Raw genomic sequence first — 21,069 nt, 5'->3', positions numbered from 1 at the left:
TTGACAATAGAATTGGGTCCCATACTGTAGTCTAGCTTTACTAGAATTTGGTACCTAGCAGAGTGGCCGTAAATTTATGATTGTACTTATCTCAGTTTTCTGAATCCTGGAATTCCAGGTGAAAATCAACAGGTCTGGATTCTGTGGTGTCTGTGTTTGAGCAAAAATCTACTACACATCTTAAAGAAAGGCAGAATACTGTTTTTCTCATCTTGCAATCTTATTACCCATATGCCAGTGTCATTTGAAGTAAACTCTGGGAAATGTGACTGTAGCTCTTACTTCTCACAGTGTGGACCGTGATAGGTAGCCAAGGCACAGCCTGTACTCTTGTTAGAAATGGAAAATATGTGTCCTCAGCGAAGGTAATAAAAAAAGATCCTGCAGTTGGACAATAACCAGGAGGCAACTTCAGTTCCGAGAAACATCAAACAAGGCAACATCACAAATGCTGCATTTAAATCTGGACTCACGTTACTTGTGTTTATACACTCTGCTTTTATGAAGCCATTACTTCATCAATAAACACATGACACCACTTCAGGCTACCAGGGAGTCTTTCATTAGGAGCATCATAATTCAACAGAAAACAAACGTCAGAGAGGCTTTTTTAGAAACACTTTATGAGTGCTACAGGAGTAAATATAAGCCTCTGTCTATGGTTGTATATCTATAGTTTCATTTTATTGTTCCGCAGTATTTGGGTTGTATTCCATTCTTTATACTGACACTTTATAGTTTGAAAGTGATTTTAGTTTGGCCTTCAGGTTAAACCAAGGATAACACATGTAGAACCACTGAAGTTGGTTCATGATCAATGCCAATAAAAAAGTAAGATCATTTGACTATAATGAAAAGAGATAATACTGTAAAGTCTTGTAATTTTAATTGGGGCAAATATTAAATAAACAAAAGCTGGTGTGCTTCATCTGAGGTGAAATGATAATATTAATATAGATGTAAATTGAAAGCTTCCTAACAAATCACATTTAAGTATTTAATTAACATAATTTTTTTCAAAATGGTCATTCTCAAGTCAAAAAAAAATGACTTCTTTATCTTGATGTTTGTGAAATTGGGTATCAATAAATTATAGAGTGAAATTAGTTCTAATTATAAACATTACTTTTACTAGGGTACAGAATCTAAATGATCAAATCTAGCAACACTGTTTAATAATAAATTTTTGTGAAACATAATTTCCAACAATAATTTATACTTTAGTTATTATCTATTACTACAAATTATTTTTTTCTACATGGGTGGAAATTACATTCCTTTAGAAATAATATCTATTAGTATTTTTAATCATTATTCCCTATGTAATTTCTCAATGACTGCAGGTATCCTAGTAAAAAAAAAAAAAAAAGGGAAAACAAACACCAAGCCAACTATATGGTAGGCCTGGCTGGCCAGTGACTACAGGGTATCTACCAGTCTGTTCCCCAACAGTGCCTGGGCTTTTTAAGTGGGCACTGGGAACTGAATTTATATTCTCATGCTGCGTGGCAAGGCATGTATCTCTCAGGTCCCAGATTAAAAAAAAAATTCACAATGTGAAATATACTAATTTGATTAGTTGTATATAATTTTTACTTAAATTGAATTTATTCATTTATCCAAAGACTGAATAATGGCGTGATTTGTTAAGTAACAAATTTTATTTTTTTTGTAGACCGAATAGAATGTATAGTTTGCAGACTTCTATATTACAAGAAGCTAAAGTACAACATGCTTTCAGTTTTGAGGCTTTGTGCCCAAGCAAAGGTCGTCTCAATGGCTACATTCCCTTGTCAATATTTCAGTTCTTCACTCTTTGGGTATAAAAATAGTGAAGTGAATTTTGAATGATATTTATCACCTTTATTCTTATCAGTCCCTAATTACAAACTGGCTGTATAGCTTAAATCCTAATTTTATCATTTATAACAAGTATATAGAGAGAGCCAAACTTAAGCTGAAATACTTTCAAAGCAAGCTTTACTACTTGTACATTAATGGTTTAGCTGTCACATAATTCCCTACATGTATTTAATATGTGATAGATACAAGTGGCTAAGAGTGTGTCACTTTCAGGTAGCTCACTGTGTAGTCAAGGAGAAAAACCAGGTGCAAATATAAATGCACTGCTATGTACACTGAGACAAAGTGCCAAGAAATGCTGCTGCCATGAATAGCACTGCCTCTGGCTGGGAAATATTCTTTTGATAAACGTGTGAAAACTCTGTAAGGTTGGGCTCTGATTAGGACCATGCACATGAGGAAAGTAAGAGCCTCTTTCATTCACAGTTTGCCCTCTTAAGCTGGCATTCTAATCCGGATCTGCAGGTTCCCTGCACTCAACCATTCTGCAGCATGGAGGGTCAAGCTCTTGTCATGCAGACATTCAGGTTTGAAGGAAGAGTGAAGATAAATGACTATGGTTCCGAAGGCACAAGAAAGAAGAGTAGCACATTCTGGGACTGAATAAAGTAACATGAAGGAGCAAAATAATTACATGGAATTTCTGCAGAGAAAGCAAGGGAGCAGAGAAAGGCAGCAGGATTTCATCAAGTTTGGAACGCATTGTAATTAAGTACTTTGCTTGTTGATATGGAAACATCACAGAAAGCACTATTTGGTAAAGTCTAAGGGCAACAGAGTATACTGTGAAACTTCCTGATGGAGGAAGGTCATTGGCTAATAAAGGAACTGCCTTGGCCCATTTTATTGGTTAGAACATAGGTGGGAGGAGTAAACAGAACAGAACGCTGGGAGGAAGAGGAAGTGAGCTCAGACTCCACAGCTCTCCTCTCAGGAGCAGAGGCCTGAGAGAGACGACATGCCCTGCTCCTGGGCAGACACACGCCATGAAGCTCTGACCCAGGATGGACTAGGCTAGAATCTTCCCGGTAAGACCGGTTCTCACAGATTATTAGAGATGGGTTGATCGGGATGTGAGAATTAGCCTGTAAGTGCTAGAGCTAAAGGGCCAAGCAGTGTTTAAAAGAATACAGTGTCCGTGTAATTATTTTGGGACATAAGCTAGCCAAGCAGGAGGCTGGGGTACTGGGGACGCAGCCCCGCCGCCCCCTAGTACTACACTTCCAAAGATGGAAAAAATAGCTTGAAGGTTCTTGGAATCATACTAATTAAAATATAAACAAAAAAGGAATAATCAAAGATCCTACTGCTGAAGATACCACAGTGTTCAAACATGGGACTTGAAGGAATCATTTTGGATTTGATTTGGAAATCTCTTCCCTTGGGATTATCTCTAACCATATTTTATAGGAGTTATGCAAGATGCCAAAAGAAAGAACACTAAAAGTCCTATCCTGCTCTAATGTCTACAGTTGGCAGCAATGGCCAGCGTGGCAAGCTACCTCAAAATATAAAATAGTGGCATTTTTTTTATAAGGAGTAATCAACAGCCATACAATTGGGGTTAACACCCACTCATAAGGAATAAATCATGCTGGAAATGTAAATTTAGCCAGATATCCTTGTGAGGCCATAGACCCCTGAGGAGAAACTACTATCACCACTTTCTTTTTGGTCGATCTTATTTTTTGTTTCATTGTTTGTTTGTTTCTTTGTTTGTTTTGGTTTTCAAGACAAGGTTTATTTATAGCTTTGAGGCCTGCTTTGGAACTAGCTCATGTAGACCAGGCTGGTCTCGAACTCGCAGAGGTCCTCCTGCCTCTGCTTGCCACGTGCCTGGACTAAAGAAGTGTGCCACAACCTCCTGGATATCACCACTTTCTTAATACACTGTAATTTCTAATTATATTCTAAACATTTATCCTTATATCTCTTATATCTAAGTGTAACTGTCATCTTTCATCAAAGAAGATTCCTTTTACAGCAAAGATATTGGTAAAGAATTTGGAAAATATTTAAATGTAGAGGTCAACAGAGCTGATTGTGGCATTGCCAAATTCCTTTTATGAAGCTACAGTTACTCTGATACCAAAACCACACAAAGACTCAACCAAGAAAAAGAAATATAGACCAATCTCACTCATGAACATCGATGCAAAAATCCTCAACAAAATACTGGCAAACCGAATCCAAGAACATATTAGAAAAATTATCCATTATGATCAAGTAGGCTTCATCCCAGAGATGCAGGGAAGCAGAAAGGGAAATCAGAGAAGCTTCACCTTTCACGATAGCCACAAACAGCATAAAATATCTTGGGGTTACTCTAAACAAGGAAGTGAAAGATCTATTTGACAAGAACTTTAAGGCATTGAAGAAAGAAAGTGAGGAGGATACCAGAAAATGGAAGGACCTCCCTTGCTCTTGGATTGGGAGGATCAACATAGTAAAAATGGCAATTCTACCAAAGGCAATTTATAGATTCAATGCAATCCCCATCAAGGTCCCATCAAAATTCTTCACAGATCTTGAGAGGAAAATAATCAACTTTATATGGAAAAACAAAAAACCCAGGATAGCCAAAACAATCCTATACAATAAAGGATCTTCTGGAGGCATTACCATCCCTGACTTCAAACTATATTACAAAGCTACAGTGATGAAAACAGTGTGGTACTGGCATAAAAACAGAGAAGTCGACCAATGGAATCGTATAGAAGACCCGGATTTTAACCCACAAACCTATGAACACCTCATTTTTGATAAAGGAGCCAAAAGTATACAATGGAAGAGAGAAAGCATCTTCAACAAATGGTGCTGGCATAACTGGATGTCAACCTGTAGAAGAATGAAAATAGACCCATATCTATCACCATGCACAAAACTCAAGTCCAAATGGATTAAAGACCTCACTGTCAGTCAGAACACATTGAACCTGATAGAAGAGAAAGTGGGAAGTACCCTACAGCAGATGGGCACAGGAGATCACTTCCTCGGTATAACCCCAGCAGCACAGATATTAAGGGCAACATTGAATAAATGGGACCTACTGAAACTGAGAAGCTTCTGTAAAGCAAAGGACACTGTCACCAAGACAAAAAGGCAACCAACTGACTGGGAGAAGATCTTTACCAACCCCACAACAGACAAAGGTCTGATCTCCAAAATATATAGAGGACTCAGAAAACTAGATTTTAAAATGCTAATTAACCCAATTAAAAAATGGGGCACTGAACTGAATAGAGAATTCTCAGCAGAGGAAGTTCAAATGGCCAAAAGACACTTAAGGTCATGCTCAACCTCCTTAGCAATCAGGGAAATGCAAATCAAAACAACTTTGAGATATCATCTTACACCTGTCGCAATGGCTAAAATCAAAAACTCCAATGACAGCCTTTGCTGGTGAGGCTGTGGAGGAAGGGGTACCCTCATCCATTGCTGGTTGAAATGCAATCTTGTGCAACCACTTTGGAAATCAGTGTTTCGGTTTCTCAGGAAATTTGGGATCAACCTACCCCTGGACCCAGCAATACCACTGCTGGGAATATACCCAAAAGATGCCCTATCGAGCATTTGTTCAACTATGTTCATAGCAGTATTATTTGTAATAGCCAGAACCTGGAAACAACCTAGATGCCCTTCAATGGAAGAATGGATAAAGAAAGTGTGGAATATCTACACATTAGAGTACTACGCTGCGGTAAAAAACAATGACTTCTTGAATTTTGCATGCAAATGGATGGAAATAGAAAACACTATCCTGAGTGAGGTAATCCAGACCCAAAAAGATGAATATGGGATGTACTCACTCATAATTGGTTTCTAGCCATAAACAAGGGTCACGGAGTCTACAATTGGTGATCCTAAAGAAGCTAAGTAAGAAGGTGAACCAAAGGAAAAACATATAGTTTTCCTCTTGGCTATGGGAAGAAAATAGTGATCTTGGGGGTGGGGTGGGATGGGGGTAAGGGGAGATGGGGAGAAAAGGGAGAAGGGGAGGATGGGGGGAACTTGGGGAAAAAGGAGGATTGGGATAAAAGAAGGTTGAATAGGGGAGCACGGAAGCACAATTCTTAGTTAAGGGAGCCACCTTAGGGTTGGCAAGAGACTTGAACCTAGAGTGGCTCCCAGGTGCCCAAGCCGAGGTCCCCAGTTAGTTCCTTGGGCAGCTGAGGATAGGGAACCTGAAATGACCCTATCCTATAGCATTACTGACGAATATCTTGCATATCATCATAGAACCTTCATCTGGTGATGGATGGAGATAGAGACAAAGACCCACACTGGAGCACTGTACTGAGTTCCCAAGGTCCCAATGAGGAGCAGAAGAAGGGAGAACATGAGCAAAGAAGTCAGGACCACGAGGGGTGCACCCACCCACTGAGACAGTGGAGCTGATCTATTGAGAGCTCACCAAGGCCAGCTGGACTGTGACTGAAAAAGCATGGGATAAAACCGGACTCTCTGAACATGGCGAACAATGAGGGCTGATGAGAAGCCAAGGACAATGGCAGGGGGTTTTGATCCTACGTAATGTGCTGGCTTTGTGGGAGCCTAGCCAGTTTGGATGTTCACCTTCCTAGATATGGACGGAGGGGTGAGGACCTAGAACTTACCACAGGGTAGGGAACCTTGATTGCTCTTTGGACTGGAGAGGGAGGGGGAGAGGAGTGGTGGGTTGGGGAGACAGGTGGGAGGAGGGGGAGAAAGGTGGGAGGAGGTGGAGGGAAATGGGAGGCTGGGAGGAGGTGGAAACTTGTTTTTTTTTCTCCTTTTCTCAATAAAAAAAAAGTTAAAAAAAATAGGACATAAAGTGTAGGGAGAAGTGGGAAGAGAGGGTAGTGCAAGCAATCAAGACACATTATAGGAAAAATCTCAAAGAATCATTAAAAACATTATATTATTTATAAAGAATGTTCTTCTAAGAAAAAAAATCTGACATTTGAGAAATAGCAATAAATGTTTATATTCCATCAAAATTTCAGGATACAATAGTTATCAATTGTCAGTAAATCTGAATATGTGTAAGGGAAGTGAGGCTACTGCTTTAAGGTTATTCCAATATTTGGATAAATTTGTCAATTTCATAATAGAAGTAAATTTAATTTTTCATTATTCTAGTTAACAAATAAAACTAAAAAAACCCCATTGCTCAATAGAAATGTCTATTCTTTTCTCTAGGCTTTATTCACTGGTAAGAAAAGTTATTTTGCATGTGACATGTTCCTGAAAATGAACAAACACACATGTAGCTCTGTTCATGGAGGTCACAGGCAAATCTCAGGTGGAATATCTTGAACTGAGAAACAGAACCAGTTTTTTGGTTTTTTAAAGAAAGGTCCTCTCACTAAACTAACTGGTCATTGAGTCCTAGAGATCTATTTATTTCTACATATCCAGCATTGGAATTACTAACTGGCATCATTATACTAGAACATTCACATAATGTTTAGAACCTGAACTCATGTCCTCATCCTTGCATGGAGAGGAATTTTTTGACTAAGTCATTTTCTCAGCCCATGGAAATAAAGTTAACTAAGCAAGTAGGGTGAAGAGATAACTCAGTAATTAAAGTATAAATTGCTTCTCGTGGTATAGTATAGTGATAACTAGGACTTGGATTTGACTTTCAAAATAAATGTTAAAAAACAAGCATTGAGGTTTGCATTTGTAACTCCAGGAATGCAGAGGAGAGCTTAGAAGGATCCCAGGAGCTCACTGAATATCCTGCCTAGCATAGATGGCCTTCACCTTCATGAATGCACAGTCCTCTCTCATTAATATACACACACTTGAAAGAGCTAAGTGTTGTAACAGAAGAAAAGAAAAACATAACTTCTGTCTTCATTTTATTTTTTTTTCTGGGAACCATTTAAATAGTAAAAGTTGTCTATATATATCTATACGATTATACACACACACACACACACACACACACACATATATATATACAGCAAAATGTCTTATGTTGGGAGTTTCTAAAGTCATGTGACTTCTCTACCACATATATGCATATGAATATATATGTGTATTATATATAAGTACACACATATGTGTTTTATATTAATACATAGGTATATGTGTATATATGTATACACACACACATATATACAGTTTCATAAATAATTATAGACTGAATCTAAATGGGTCCTCAATCTTTTGTCACCTGCAGTAACAGAATAAAGAGAGGCATCCATAGGGGTGCTACTCCAGACTCTCCACTTCAGCTTCAATCAGAAAAAACATCAGTGTTAGTTGCACTTATGTCTCATTATCTGTGAGCTGCAGGTTGAGAATAATTGCTGAATAAATTAGCATCAGATCAGAGAGCATGAAATTAAGGACACAAATAAAGTGAGTCGCAACATGGTAAATGGAAAACAAGTTGAAGACTTCCGAAGTTGAACATCAAGGGCTGCATTTAGAGAAGGGAAATACACTTTCAACACACAGATCACAAAGTTGAAACCAAAGACATATTTTCAGCTTTTACATTTGCTTTCCTTATATATAGCCTTCCTTCGGGTAGCAACATCAAGCAGAATATTTCATTAAGAGAATGAAAATTGAAAACTATCCTCTCCACTGCAATGCCATTTTTTTCAGAGTACAGCTAACATAATCTGCATATGATCATGTGTTTACTTTGGCATTAGCACCTAATAATAAGGGTTCCAAGCACATAAAAGTATATGAGAAATTCGCCTGTGTTATTATAGGAAGTTGTCGCAGTTAAGTTCCTCAGTACACAGTTGCATAAAGATGATCTATAATAAATCAAGGTTATGTAAATATAAATGAATATATCTTTAAAAATTGGGACATTGCTTACTACTCTGAAACGCAATTAATACATAAAAATATGTGCCTACTCACTAGTACAAATTTTGATTACACACTTACTCAACGACATTCATAAAATAACATCATAACTTAATCTCTAGAACTGTCCTTTAATGTAGATAGCATTCCCATTTCTTTTTGTCAGTAAGGCTCAATGTATTTATATAAAGTAGCTGTGCATTGGCATAGTTTCAGATAAAATAGGTTTACTTAAATACTCAGTGCATGAATTGTTCTTTCCTAGAACAACTCACTGTTTGCCTAGGGAACTGAAAACTGTGTGCCAATATGAGAAAGTTAACTAGAATATTTCAATAAGAGTTTTGGACCAAATAAGAGAACATTCTAGATTGTTGCAAACATCTTCAGAGCACTGGAAAGGCCAGGATATGACTCTGAGGCAACTTTAGGAGTTATTGTGGAATATAATTTGTGGAATTTGACTAGGACTTTGAAGGAATTGTAAAGGCAATAAATGTGAGGTGTATATTTCAGAAGCTCTATAGTCAGAGCAAAATATAAAGTATATATCCTCCTGTTCATATAAATTATGAAAGAATGTTCATAGTTATGCTTTGACTGACATTTTTCTCTGTGACAGTAAAACTTGAGTCTCCAAGAAGGCACACATGAGCTCTGCTACAATGCTGTTGGGAGCAGTGAGACTCCAGATCTTGAATTTCTTGTAATCCCCTGATCTGAGTGCCTACAGCTGCTCTGAGCACAAGACCTTCAGGAGTTCCTGATGGGAGGTGAGTGGCTTCTGGTGGGTTTGGCTGGGGCGTGGCTGTCTCTATATAATCTGCCCCTGAACACAATAAAGGGGGCATTCTTGAGGAATTCAAGGATGACCCGTCTCTCTCTCTCTCTCTGTCTCTCTCTCTTTCTCTCTTTCTCTCTCTCTGTCTTTCTCTCTCTTTCTTTCTCTCTCTCTCTCTGTCTCTCTCTCTCTGTCTCTCTCTCTCTCTGTCTCTCTCTCTGTCTCTGTCTCTCTCTCTCTCTCTCTCTCTCTCTCTCTCTCTCTCTCTCTGTGTGTGTGTGTGTGTGTGTGTGTGTGTGTGTGTGTGTGTGTATTTTAACCTCCAGCTCCCTTGCCTGAAGCTCGGTAACTGGGTGCCAGCGCACAGAGTGCAGACACAGGGGCGGGGTGGTCGGCACAATGCCACCTGTGCACTAATAGGGCAAGGCCGGCTGAACAGGATCATGAGAATCCTACAGAAAGCTGAAGGTTGGGAGTTTTTAAAGCTTTCTGTAACTACAGTGTGGGATGCATAGCTTTAGATAATCTCTAAAAATCCCATTTAATATTTTTGGAATTATTAAAATGGGAGTTACTGGAGCAGTGAGGATTTTTGAAAATGTATCTTGCTGCTCATTGGCCATATGTCCATTCCCATTAAGAAATTTAAATGGTTTTTATATTTTAAATGTTATCATCTTTATCACACAGATGGATGAAGGTACCTCAGAATGTATCTGTGAAGATACTATGAATTAAATCAGATAAAACTCAAAATGGGTATTGTCCAAGTTAATGCTCAACGAGTACATAGCCACTTTACTAATATCACTGTGTTTATCTGATTATTAGTTCAATTGTTTTATATATATTTATGTACTTTCTGAGTGTGTGTGTGTGTGTGTGTGTGAGCACGTGTGCATGCATGTGAATGCTAAGTCAAATAAAGGTAATTGAGCGGGTTATGCTGAGCAATAAATGCAAGCTAAGTGACTTAGGACAAAACAGCTTGTAGGAAAATCATTTCTGGACCAGTAAAGGACCAGTTAAATTCTTTATTGAGTAACTGATGATTGAGTAAAGTATTTGACATCCTTCATAAAAAGGCATAGTACAAAAATACATTCATAAAATGTTAACAATATTTAAATGGCCTGCAAAACCTTGGTGTTTCTGAATAAAAGGTGAATTTCCTATAACTAAGAACTAATTAATCCTTATGGATTTTTTTGAGGCTGTTGATGAGAACAGTTAATTACCAGTAGCACAAAACTTAACAAATTAAAAAAATACATAATCAGGACCTGAACGATGACTTGTTGCTAAAGGATAGGCTCACAACTAAAACAAAAATTACATAAATATCCAGAAGTAAATAATTTTATCTAATTTTTTTGTTGTTTTACTGGTTACAGTTTTGGTTTGTTCTCTGGCAGTGAATTCATGGTAAATGAATACACAACTTATAAAATAAAACTTGGGCTTACTACAAATCATCTTAAATAAAAATCTACTAAAGTTTAAGGAAATTTTTACCATTTGAGAAATTAATATTTTAGTTTGTTCAGTTCTTTTAGTGTAGAGACAATGACAATTTAAACAGATACTCATTATGTGTATCACACACATGCACACACCCATGCACACACAGGCACACACAGGCACACACAGGCACAAACACACACGCACACACACACACACACACACACACACACTGTGTCTCTGTATGTACTCACTTTTGGTCACAACACCTTCTAGATGGATGATGTTCGGATGATCAAACTGTCCCATGATACTTGCTTCACCCAGGAAATCTCTGCGCTGCTTCTCGGTATATCCTACTTTAAGAGTTTTGATAGCCACAGGTAATTCTCTTTTTCCTGGTAGTTTCAAACGTCCGCTACAAACTTCACCAAATTCACCTTGTGATAAGATTTAAAAAAATACTGTATAAACTCAATTAGAATTTTTATTATAATAAAATTCTGAAATCTTGAAGCATTAAGGTTCAGACAGAAGAAAATAAACTAAGGGTGAGACCAAACATTCACAGTAGTATTAACAAAAGTAAATGTTATTTTGGGAAATATCCTCTGCAAATGACCAAAAAACACTTCAGGCCTTACTAACTTCATCATTTAACCCGTACAATCCAAATAGCAACATTAGGAAGAAATTTAAAAAAAAATACTGACTTTAATTCATTTTGTTTTACTTCTCTCATACTCTATCAATACCTACTACTGATGAGAAAAACATAAAAGGGAAAAGGGCAGAGATCAGCTGGGTTATGTAAAGACATGTACACGTTGAATTAAACAAAGCAAATACTTTCCAGTATTACAGCTGCGCTGTACATATACACAATACTACATGGACAAAGATTATTCACTGGGTTTCTCTGCTAAGAGAAGATAGTCAGCTGCTCCTTTATGAACTACATAGAAGTTTCAATTAAAGGTGATCAGTCACAACGAACTTTGAGAGGTTAAGAACACACTGTGTAAGGTCAATACATGGATGTATTGCATTCTTAGTATAAAGAAAGTTGAAAGGTCAGAATGTGGCTGTCCTCTCACCTGCTCCAATGACTCTCTCAATGGTGATGCATGAAGCTTCAATCTCCTTAGCAAATTCGTGGACAGCTTGATTGGGATCTTCGTAGGTGTGCGGATCAATGTAGGTTCTGACCCCTGGCAGTTTAACTGTAACGATACGTGGACATTAATGGAGCAGAGGGGGAGCACCAACTTTGTCAATACTCTAGTGTGACTGAATTTTCCTTCTTCTAAAAGGAGTTGAGTTGCAAGAACAGGCTTTCTTTTTACTTACGACAGTTATGTATATAGCTATTTTACTTTTATCACTTATAAATATGGACGGTCCCCTACACAAGAAATGTGTATAGGCTGGCATGTCTTTATAATCATCTTTCAAGATACTATTCAGACAGAGAGACTCAGATTCATATTGAGAACACTTTGATGATTGAAGAAGGAAAAAATATAGTGGCCTCTTTTTTGATTTGGTCTATAGGCTCATTTTTAGATATTGCAATAGATTCTTAATTCTGACTTTAAAGAACATGTAAAACAACTTCTTGTGGTGCTGGAATAAAAATTAAAAAGAAAACAGAACTACTTTTTACTCAGTGTCTATTCCAAGAGATCCATTTATCATTTTAGTCCAAGTTAACGATAATCATACCAGGATCGCACTTTAAAGAAGGATAACCGACACATAGGACTAGGAAGTGGTCTCCTTGCTTTTCATCAAATTATATATGGTCTCAGTAGAAGGACTAAAGCCAAAGATATCTGCCTTCACTCAGTTTTCAAACTGACTCATATTGTATATGCTAACTATCACGATTAAAGCACACTTATACCTTAAGCCTATTATTGAAACTGGATTTCATGCATTTGTTGAAATATATGGCCCTTCTCAGGTCATCTCAAGCAAGGCTGATGACAGAAAGGTTTTGTACACCAGGAAATTCCCATTGCAGTCCAACAAAAAGAAGCGGTAGACTAACCTTAATTCATTAGGCCTGAAGGCATGATTTAATAATGGATTTCTACTCACTTTGCATGGAACTTGGAATTCACCTTGGATTTTGATTTGAACCACAGTAGCATTTTTATGGTAGGTAAGCATTGATATTTTAGTGATAATAATGGAAAGATTGGTTTTTGAACTGAAAAAACCATCCAGAGTTTGCTCAAGCCCGGAGTTATAAATGTAAGAAATACTTGCTTGTTTTATTCGTAATAGATTTGGTAAATTACTACAAATTGTCTAACCTGAGCAGCAATCAGAATAATAATAAAGTCTCCTGTTTTTATTTTGCACAATTTGCTTACTGTGCCCATTATGAAAGTGCATCTTTTCCTCTTCTGGATCCTGCTTGGCTTTGCTGTAGCCACACCGCCTAGAACAAAGTGAGCCACAGTTAGCCACGTCTAAAAATAGTGAATCTATTACATAACCCTTGGAGCAATGAATGCTACTGAATTTTCTCAAGCCCAGAGCCAAGTCCCATACTAGTAACAAAAATTAGATCAACACTAATTTGGAATGGAACTCACTTTTCAAGCTACAATTTTAGATGCTCAACAAATTATGTTCTCTTGATTCAACTGTCTTAAGCCATCTAAGTCTGTATTTAAGGTTATTTCCTCATACCACACACTAGTCCTCTTCTCTTTTCTTCTTCATTTATTTCTAGCCAATTTGCCACTGCCTTTTCCAGCCTTGATTGCTTAACATTTTTCTCTGGTTTGATATTCGCCTGAAACATTTTGGTCTTTTCCTTCCTTCCTTCCTTCCCCTTTCTTCCTTCCTTCCTTCCTTCCTCCCTCCCTCCCTCCCTCCTTCCTTCCTTCCTTCCTTCCTTCCTTTATTTTTCCTTCTTTCCTGTAACATGAGGGGGCTGGTTTGTTTGTTTGTTGGGTTTTTTGTCCTCCCACCAGGGCCCCCACAACTGTTTAGCCCCAAAGAAAATTATACATAGGTCTCCATAAAGTATAAACTGATTGGCCCATTAGCTCTAGCCTCTCATTGGCTAACTCTCACACCTTAATTAACCCATTTTTTTTTTATCTATCTTAGCCATGTGGCTCAGTACCTTTTTTTAGTGGGGCAGATCATATCCTGCTGTTTTGGTGGTCTGGGCAGGACTGGGAGGAATCAACTTCCTCCTTCCCAGAATTTTCCTGTTGTTATTACATCATTTTTACTTTCTGTCTGGTTTTCCCGCCTATATTTCCTGCTTGGCCAATCAGCGTTTATTTATAACATGACTGACAAAATACAGACAATTCTCCCACATCACTTTCATCTCTCTCTTTTTTCTTTCTTTGCTTCTTTCTTTTTTGTTTCCTTCCCACTTCTTTGTTCCTTTACTATAGTTTCTTCAGCAACTCTTTTCAATCATATATATTCAGAGTACTCTGTAATTCATCAGAAACCTGTCTTGCCTCTTACCTCCATCACCCAAATCATAGTCTCTGGTTTTTCTTAACTATCCAATAATTTGGAAGATTTTGAAATCTACTCTCATTCTGATTTCATTTACAGTTCACATATGATAACTTCTAATTTAGTGATTACATATTGCTTTTAATTATTAAATTGACTAAGATCCTTTTTCTCCTTTTTTTTCGATACCTTTCTTTTCTCTATGCTTATGAATGGATATTTTCTAAAATCCCAAGCAAAGATCTTTGCTATTCTTTATTCAATCCAATCATTTACATCCTTTCCTATAAAAGCTCTGAGTTAATTTCTTGGAAAGGTGTATTCTTACCTTTTAAATATTCCTTTTATTGAGATGTTCTAGGGCCAATCAAACTCAATGGACCTAACATATAAACTTTTACTTTTTTCAACAGTTTTCATTCCGCTTTCTGTGACTAACTCTAGTATGACCATTTTCCTAAAAATTTGAGCAATTTCTTATGTTCTTTAGTTGTTAAATCCCAAGTTCTATACAATGTGCATCCTAAGTCCTGTCTCCACAGAACCTCAACCACTGCATCAGTAATGCCTTTGTACTTATTATCTGGAACTCTGTGCCTTCAGAACAATGTCTATCTATTCCATAGCTTATTTCCTAAAGTATACTATTTTTTAATTTTTATTTTAGATTATTTTACAGGTTCTTTCTATGGATTCCAGATTATCCTGGACCTCACTATGTAGTCCAGGCTAGTATCTAACTCACAGATATCCTCCTGACTCTTCATTCAGAGTGCTAAGAATAAAGATGTGTACCACCTTCTGTTGACTCTCCAAATCATACTAGATTATTTTATTGCCAAAGCATATTACTTAACATATTATTTTATTGAATGATGTTACTACACAAAGCCTTTAATAAAATAATAAATGTTGACTATATCTTGCATCCTTTGCTATATTTTATTTTTGTCCGAATACAGATTAATTGAAAGCTCTTCATGCTTTCAGGCATTTGAACTTACTTGTCTTTTTAAATGTATATTCTTTATAACAATGTCTAAATAATGTTTTTTAAAAATTTTGATTTATATATTTTCCCCCAAAACTTAAACTCAGGAAGTTCTACTTCTCACGATGTGAATCTTGCACTATAGCACTCGACACTCATTTAAGTTTGATTTTCCTTTAAGATTTGTCAGCTACTTAAATGACAGGCACTAGTATTGATTTACAAATTTCATCAGTGGCCTAGTGTCTGATTCGGAGTTGGCATTCAACATAATTTACAGAGATGAATGAATAAATAAACGACTGGATGATGATTTGATTGTGCCTACAAGATGACAGGCATTTGGAAGATGACTATGTTGATGAATGCTTGGTTGATGTGATACATGATTTACCATATAACATTAAACAGTCAGAAAAAAATGAAAATATTTAAATTAATTTTCATGAAACTCAAAGGAAGTGATTTTACTATTCATAAGATCCCACAACAAAATTGAATTCATTAAATACAAAAGTTTCATTTATTATTGCATTAAGAAAATGCATCCAGAATGACTAAGTATTTCATTACAAATTTAGTTGATGATTATTGTATGTATAGGTACAATGTCAAATAAAGCTTTACCAGGATTGCACTTTGGTTTTGTAATGAGAATATTTAAAATGATTTATATATTTTATTATAAAAACAATACAGAGTCTGTTTTGTGGTTTCCTAGTGGCTATTCAAACAGACACAACAAAATGCTAAACACAATACATCTTAATACCACCTTTTTAAAAAGTACAACATTGTTGTGTTATATAACTGCAAATTAAATAGTATAATACACCTGACATAATTTTGGAGAACTGAAAGTAATGTTTAAAATATATTGTTTTTAGAAAAAGAGACTACACCTGAGAGAATTGGTGTATTTAAATACTATTACTAACACTTGATATATTTCTTATTCAAGAGTTCTTAAGACATGTTTCACCTTGCCACATCGCAATAGATAGAGAAGTGTAGACACAAACACACAAAACTGTACAGAAATAGAATTTTGTCTATTCCAGATAATATGTGCTATTTCACTTCATTGTTCCTAATTTTCTAGGTATTGCGTATTTCTTTTTATCTCTGGTGTAAGTGACTCAGGGAAGCAGTTACTGCTGTGTCTTATCAACAGTGCTCTAAACACAATCACATCAATTTATCCTGAGGTTTGTGTTATCTAAGTAACCTGTCAAAGTTATTGCAGGAATTCTAAGGAAACCTAAAAGGCTTATGAATCCTTATAGTTTACCTTGGCAAACAATCATCCATTTCCACTCTCGAAACTCCCACTTGAAAAGTATATACGTAAATACCTGCCAAAACTACATTTTAAATAACTTTTATTATTAAATAAGCCTTACAGATATTTAAACTGGAAATAAAACTTTAGATCTCATCTGAAAAAAAAAAAGTGGAACACATTGGTGAGGACCAGTTAACATTTTATTACCTGGAAGTGAAAGTCAGGGGGATCATACAAACGGGGTTAAATCTAGGCTCTGTGTATGTCTAGAGTTCTGTAACATATACACTTCACGTCACATTAACACATAAAATTAAGTTCTGTAACCCCTAAAGCATCATTAAAACAAGCTTCCACAAGACAGAGCCAGCGAAGTGCAGCAGGTAGAAGAAGCTGGCACTCCGTAGTGGTTCAGTCTCATTAGCAAAACTTTGCATAGAAGCATGTTCAGTCAATATCATCTTGTCTACCTGTTCCAAATGCATAATTTTCACTAGTCAAAGAGTCAATGAAGATGTTACTCCACACATAAACTGTTCTTCCTATTTTCCAAAAATGTTATTTTTTTTCTTGAACAGGGAAGATGCTCTTTATTTTCCTTCATATTACTATTTTGTTAAGCTTCGAAATGATTTCCTTAGTAGTATATGAAGTGTTTGTTTTTACAGGAACTAGCTGTTCATAATTCTCTTGCTTTCAAGAAAAAAATATTCTATTTCTGTAACCAAAATGAGCTATTAAGTAGTCACATTCATTAATTAGTGTCCATTAAAACTCCCAAAGAGGTGCTTGACATATAAATATAGCCATGACTCTATATGGATTTAGAAAATAAATCATTATTTTCTTTATCCATCCTAAGAATCAAGATTATATACCCTTGGTGATAGTTATAGTGATTTTGAAAATTTAATTCTAGCCATTAGATTTCTAGTTGGACTTTAGAAAACCCATAACCCAGGATAGACTATACACTCTTCTATGTAAGGATGAAGGTGTTAAGGAGTATTTTTTTTCTGGTTATAAATTAATAAATTCGGGATATAAGTATAAGGCACTCCAGAGTACCAAGCAATACACTGGATCAAAGATTTATTAATGGCTCTCTTGTGGCTAATGAGAAAATGGTTGGTGAATGGAATAACAAAAAAAACAAAAACAAAAAACAAATTCTGGCTCCAACAACAGCTTTCATACAATCAGAGGATCCTATTATCTTAATCTATAATGATATATTATGAACATTTTTTTCAAATTGACTAATGTTTCATGGAATACAGTAGTGTAAGGAAAGATAGTTTTCGATTCTGATTTCTTTAAATGATTGAGGGTGTGTATATTTCTTTATCATTCTTTCATTGTGAAAGTTAACTATAGTGTGCTTGTGTTGAACTTTATGTCAAAACTTTTAAAACCTTAACAATTTACAGAAGCCTTAGCGTTTATATCTTCTTCAGAGAAACTGCAGAACATAGTCGCTATGCAACCCCACACTGTCTTGAAATTTGCTACGATAACCAAATGGCCCCAAACTCACAAAAATCCACTAACCTCTTCCTCCAGGGTGCTGAACTTAAAGTCTGCCCACCACACCGATTTAAAGTAATATTTCTTAAACCACACTACTGTGTACTACCACACTCATGCTTTTCCTGACATAATAATGACCCTAATCTTCGTATAATGTTCAGTTTAGAACAATTTATGGCTGCAATCATAAAAAGATGAAGGCACATCATTTGAATAAATTTTTGGATTTTGTACTTCAGGAGTCTATCCAGTTAAGTCATGCATTTGGGTGCATGCATTTGGTCTCAGCAATGGGATTCTGAAGCAGGAGGAACTCAATCAGTCACAGTCATCCATGGTACATAATTCATTCCAGGTCAGTCTGCACTGCAGAGTAAGACTATTCCAGGGAGTAGAGTTGGGAACATACAGTGAAAAGTGTTATTCACTTAAACACGGATGTTTTACTTATAAATTCAGTATATCTACTAAACATTGGATGGGTAAATTTTGTTTTATGGGATAACATTTTTCAATAAATGTATGGTAAGGGGAGGGAAGAGTGCATGTAAATGGTTTACTGGACATTTAGGTTGTCTTACTAGCAGATCATTATGAATCCCATCCATATTTTTTCACATAAATACAAGAAAGTTGTGATGCCAAGATCTCCATAGACAGGGACATGTAAACTACAAATACAACTCATTGAAACTTCTCATTTTTACTTCTCAGGAGAAATGTTTTTACATGGAAAATTGGTCTTCGTAACTATGGGAATGGCACGATGAATGATTTATCAAAAGGGCCTTTGCAAACATTGTATCTGAGAATTGATGATTTGTTCACTTAGCCAAAATAATTTTTCGTGATCACTAATAGTAGAAAATTGAAGACATTCATAGTTTAATCTAAAGATTACTCATAGTCTCACTGTTGAATTAAAATTTAATTCACTTAGAATTTTAATATAACAATACATTTATAATGTCTGATATATGAGGGCTATTTTCACATTTATACAAGGTTTATACACCCACTCCATGAAACTTGTAGTTAATACATGAGAAAGAAAGTAGTTGTGTTGAAAAGTTAAGATGAGAATTTATTAAAGAATTCATGATCTTTTCAGATTTAAAGTCTGAACCCCATTTCCACACTCACGAATTTTACTAATGAGCAAAAATCAGTTATTCTTAATAATGTTAAATTACTACATTGGTTATCAATGTAGTAATTTAAAATGCCACCCCTGACTCAGTGGCTAATGCTCTTGTTGCTCCTCTGGACAAATGCTCATTTCCTAGAACTCATTGGATCATACGCAACCACCATAACTCCAGCTCCGGAGCATCCAGTGCCCTCCTCTGGCTTCCATGGCCACCTGCACACACATTCACCAAGCCACGTTCAGACACCCATGATACAGATAAAATACAAATTAAATAAATATATTTTTAAAAAGCTGCTACGTTATCCTCTAAAAAGCATTTAAACTGACTTTTATTGAAAATCTTGACTACAAATGAAAATAATACACAAATGTGACTGTACTCTACCAAAGAAATGTCTAGATTACTTTATAATCTATCTCACTTTGATGTAGAAGTCCCTCTAAATGAAAGAACAGGATTCTGCTGTCCATGCTAACTAAAAATATTAAAATTATAAGCTGACTATATATTTAAATTTTGTTTTGTTTAAAAGTAATTAAGTTTATCCCACTTGGACATTGAGTCTTAAATATATATTTATTCGGTGGTATCAAAATAGGAATATCACTTCAAATATAAGAAATAATTGTATTCCATTTTAGTTACGTTGTATTTTCTCATCAATGCCACATGTATCCATGATATTTATGATGATAGAAGACTGTGGTCACATTATGGACATTCCATGGTTCTGGGAGACAGAATAGGTGATTTTACTTGGACAGAAGTAGCATTGTACTTCCACGCATGATATGGAGTTTGTTGAATGGAACAACAAAACAGTGACATGTTAAATATGACAGATGCTGTATTCCTTGGAATTCCTACTTCAAATCAGAACCACTGGAAAGCCTTGTAGAAGAAGCACAGATCTTGACAGATACCTTGACTCTGCTCGCGGTATTGGATTTAAAATGACCCATTATCAAATAATTACTTAGGAGGTTCTATTTGGAAATGAGGTCCATCGACTCTTGTCACCTTTCAAGTGTAGCTGGTTTATTAAACTGGTAAGATATACACAGATAGAGAAAGTAAGCGAATGCTGGAGGTAGTACATAGAGGTGGACATCACCCAGAAGGGAAGTGGGAGGGAACACTAACCATATTAGGCTTGGATGGGCAACAGCGCACAGGGAAGAAGCCCGTCCACAGCCACACTCGCAGCAACTGAAAAGCAAACAAGAGAGCCCAAGATAAGGAAGCGATCCCACTCCCTCAGAGCAGCATAAAGACACTGTGGGTTTCCCTCAGTTGTCTGCTTTACTTTTCCAAGACATAAATTCCTACACATATACAATCAATTTTTTTTCAAGGTGCCATTTGACTTAAGACATCTCTCAGAACAAGAAGTACAGAGCTGTTCTAAGTGGCTACTTTTACTTTACTTAACACTGTTATTCAGTAGGAAACATAACGAGCCAATATGTTTGAATTGATTGTATTCAGTTACTATAACATGCAAATAAGGATATGCAAAATTAAATGTTTTTTATGAATTCCCTCAAAGTTATATTTTGAAGACATGAGTAGCTATTTATTGACTGGTTTTGTAGGTAGCCTCAAGTTTCGACCGAGAACAAGGTTTTACCCTTTCAATCCACTATTACTTTTGTCAGTGCAATTGCTTATCAAAGACTATTGA

At 36.1% G+C, this 21,069-nt stretch overlaps 1 protein-coding gene across 7 annotated transcripts in view; it reads right to left on the bottom strand.

Moving 5' to 3' along the window:
- Epha5 (EPH receptor A5) overlaps positions 1 to 21,069 on the bottom strand; it is a 288,480-nt gene that overhangs the window by 31,704 nt on the left and 235,707 nt on the right. For 5 of the 7 annotated variants that reach the window (XM_041671225.1, XM_041671226.1, XM_041671229.1 and 2 more), the window contains 4 exons: positions 20,529 to 20,594; positions 13,309 to 13,376; positions 12,025 to 12,150; positions 11,182 to 11,367 (listed from right to left, as the gene is read on the bottom strand). In XM_041671225.1, the coding sequence (XP_041527159.1) occupies positions 11,182 to 11,367; positions 12,025 to 12,150; positions 13,309 to 13,376; positions 20,529 to 20,594 (446 nt within the window). The remainder of the gene's footprint in view (positions 1 to 11,181; positions 11,368 to 12,024; positions 12,151 to 13,308; positions 13,377 to 20,528; positions 20,595 to 21,069) is intronic. The other 2 variants (XM_041671227.1, XM_041671228.1) reach the window with 1 other exon arrangement.

This window comes from Microtus oregoni, unplaced genomic scaffold, assembly GCF_018167655.1.
Source record: "Microtus oregoni isolate MIOR12 unplaced genomic scaffold, Mior012 000021F_ref0000039, whole genome shotgun sequence".
In the NCBI taxonomy this organism is placed as follows: Eukaryota; Metazoa; Chordata; class Mammalia; order Rodentia; family Cricetidae; genus Microtus; species Microtus oregoni.
The sequence above is the reverse complement of the archived record's forward strand: the minus strand, read 5'-3'. Positions and strand labels throughout refer to the sequence as shown.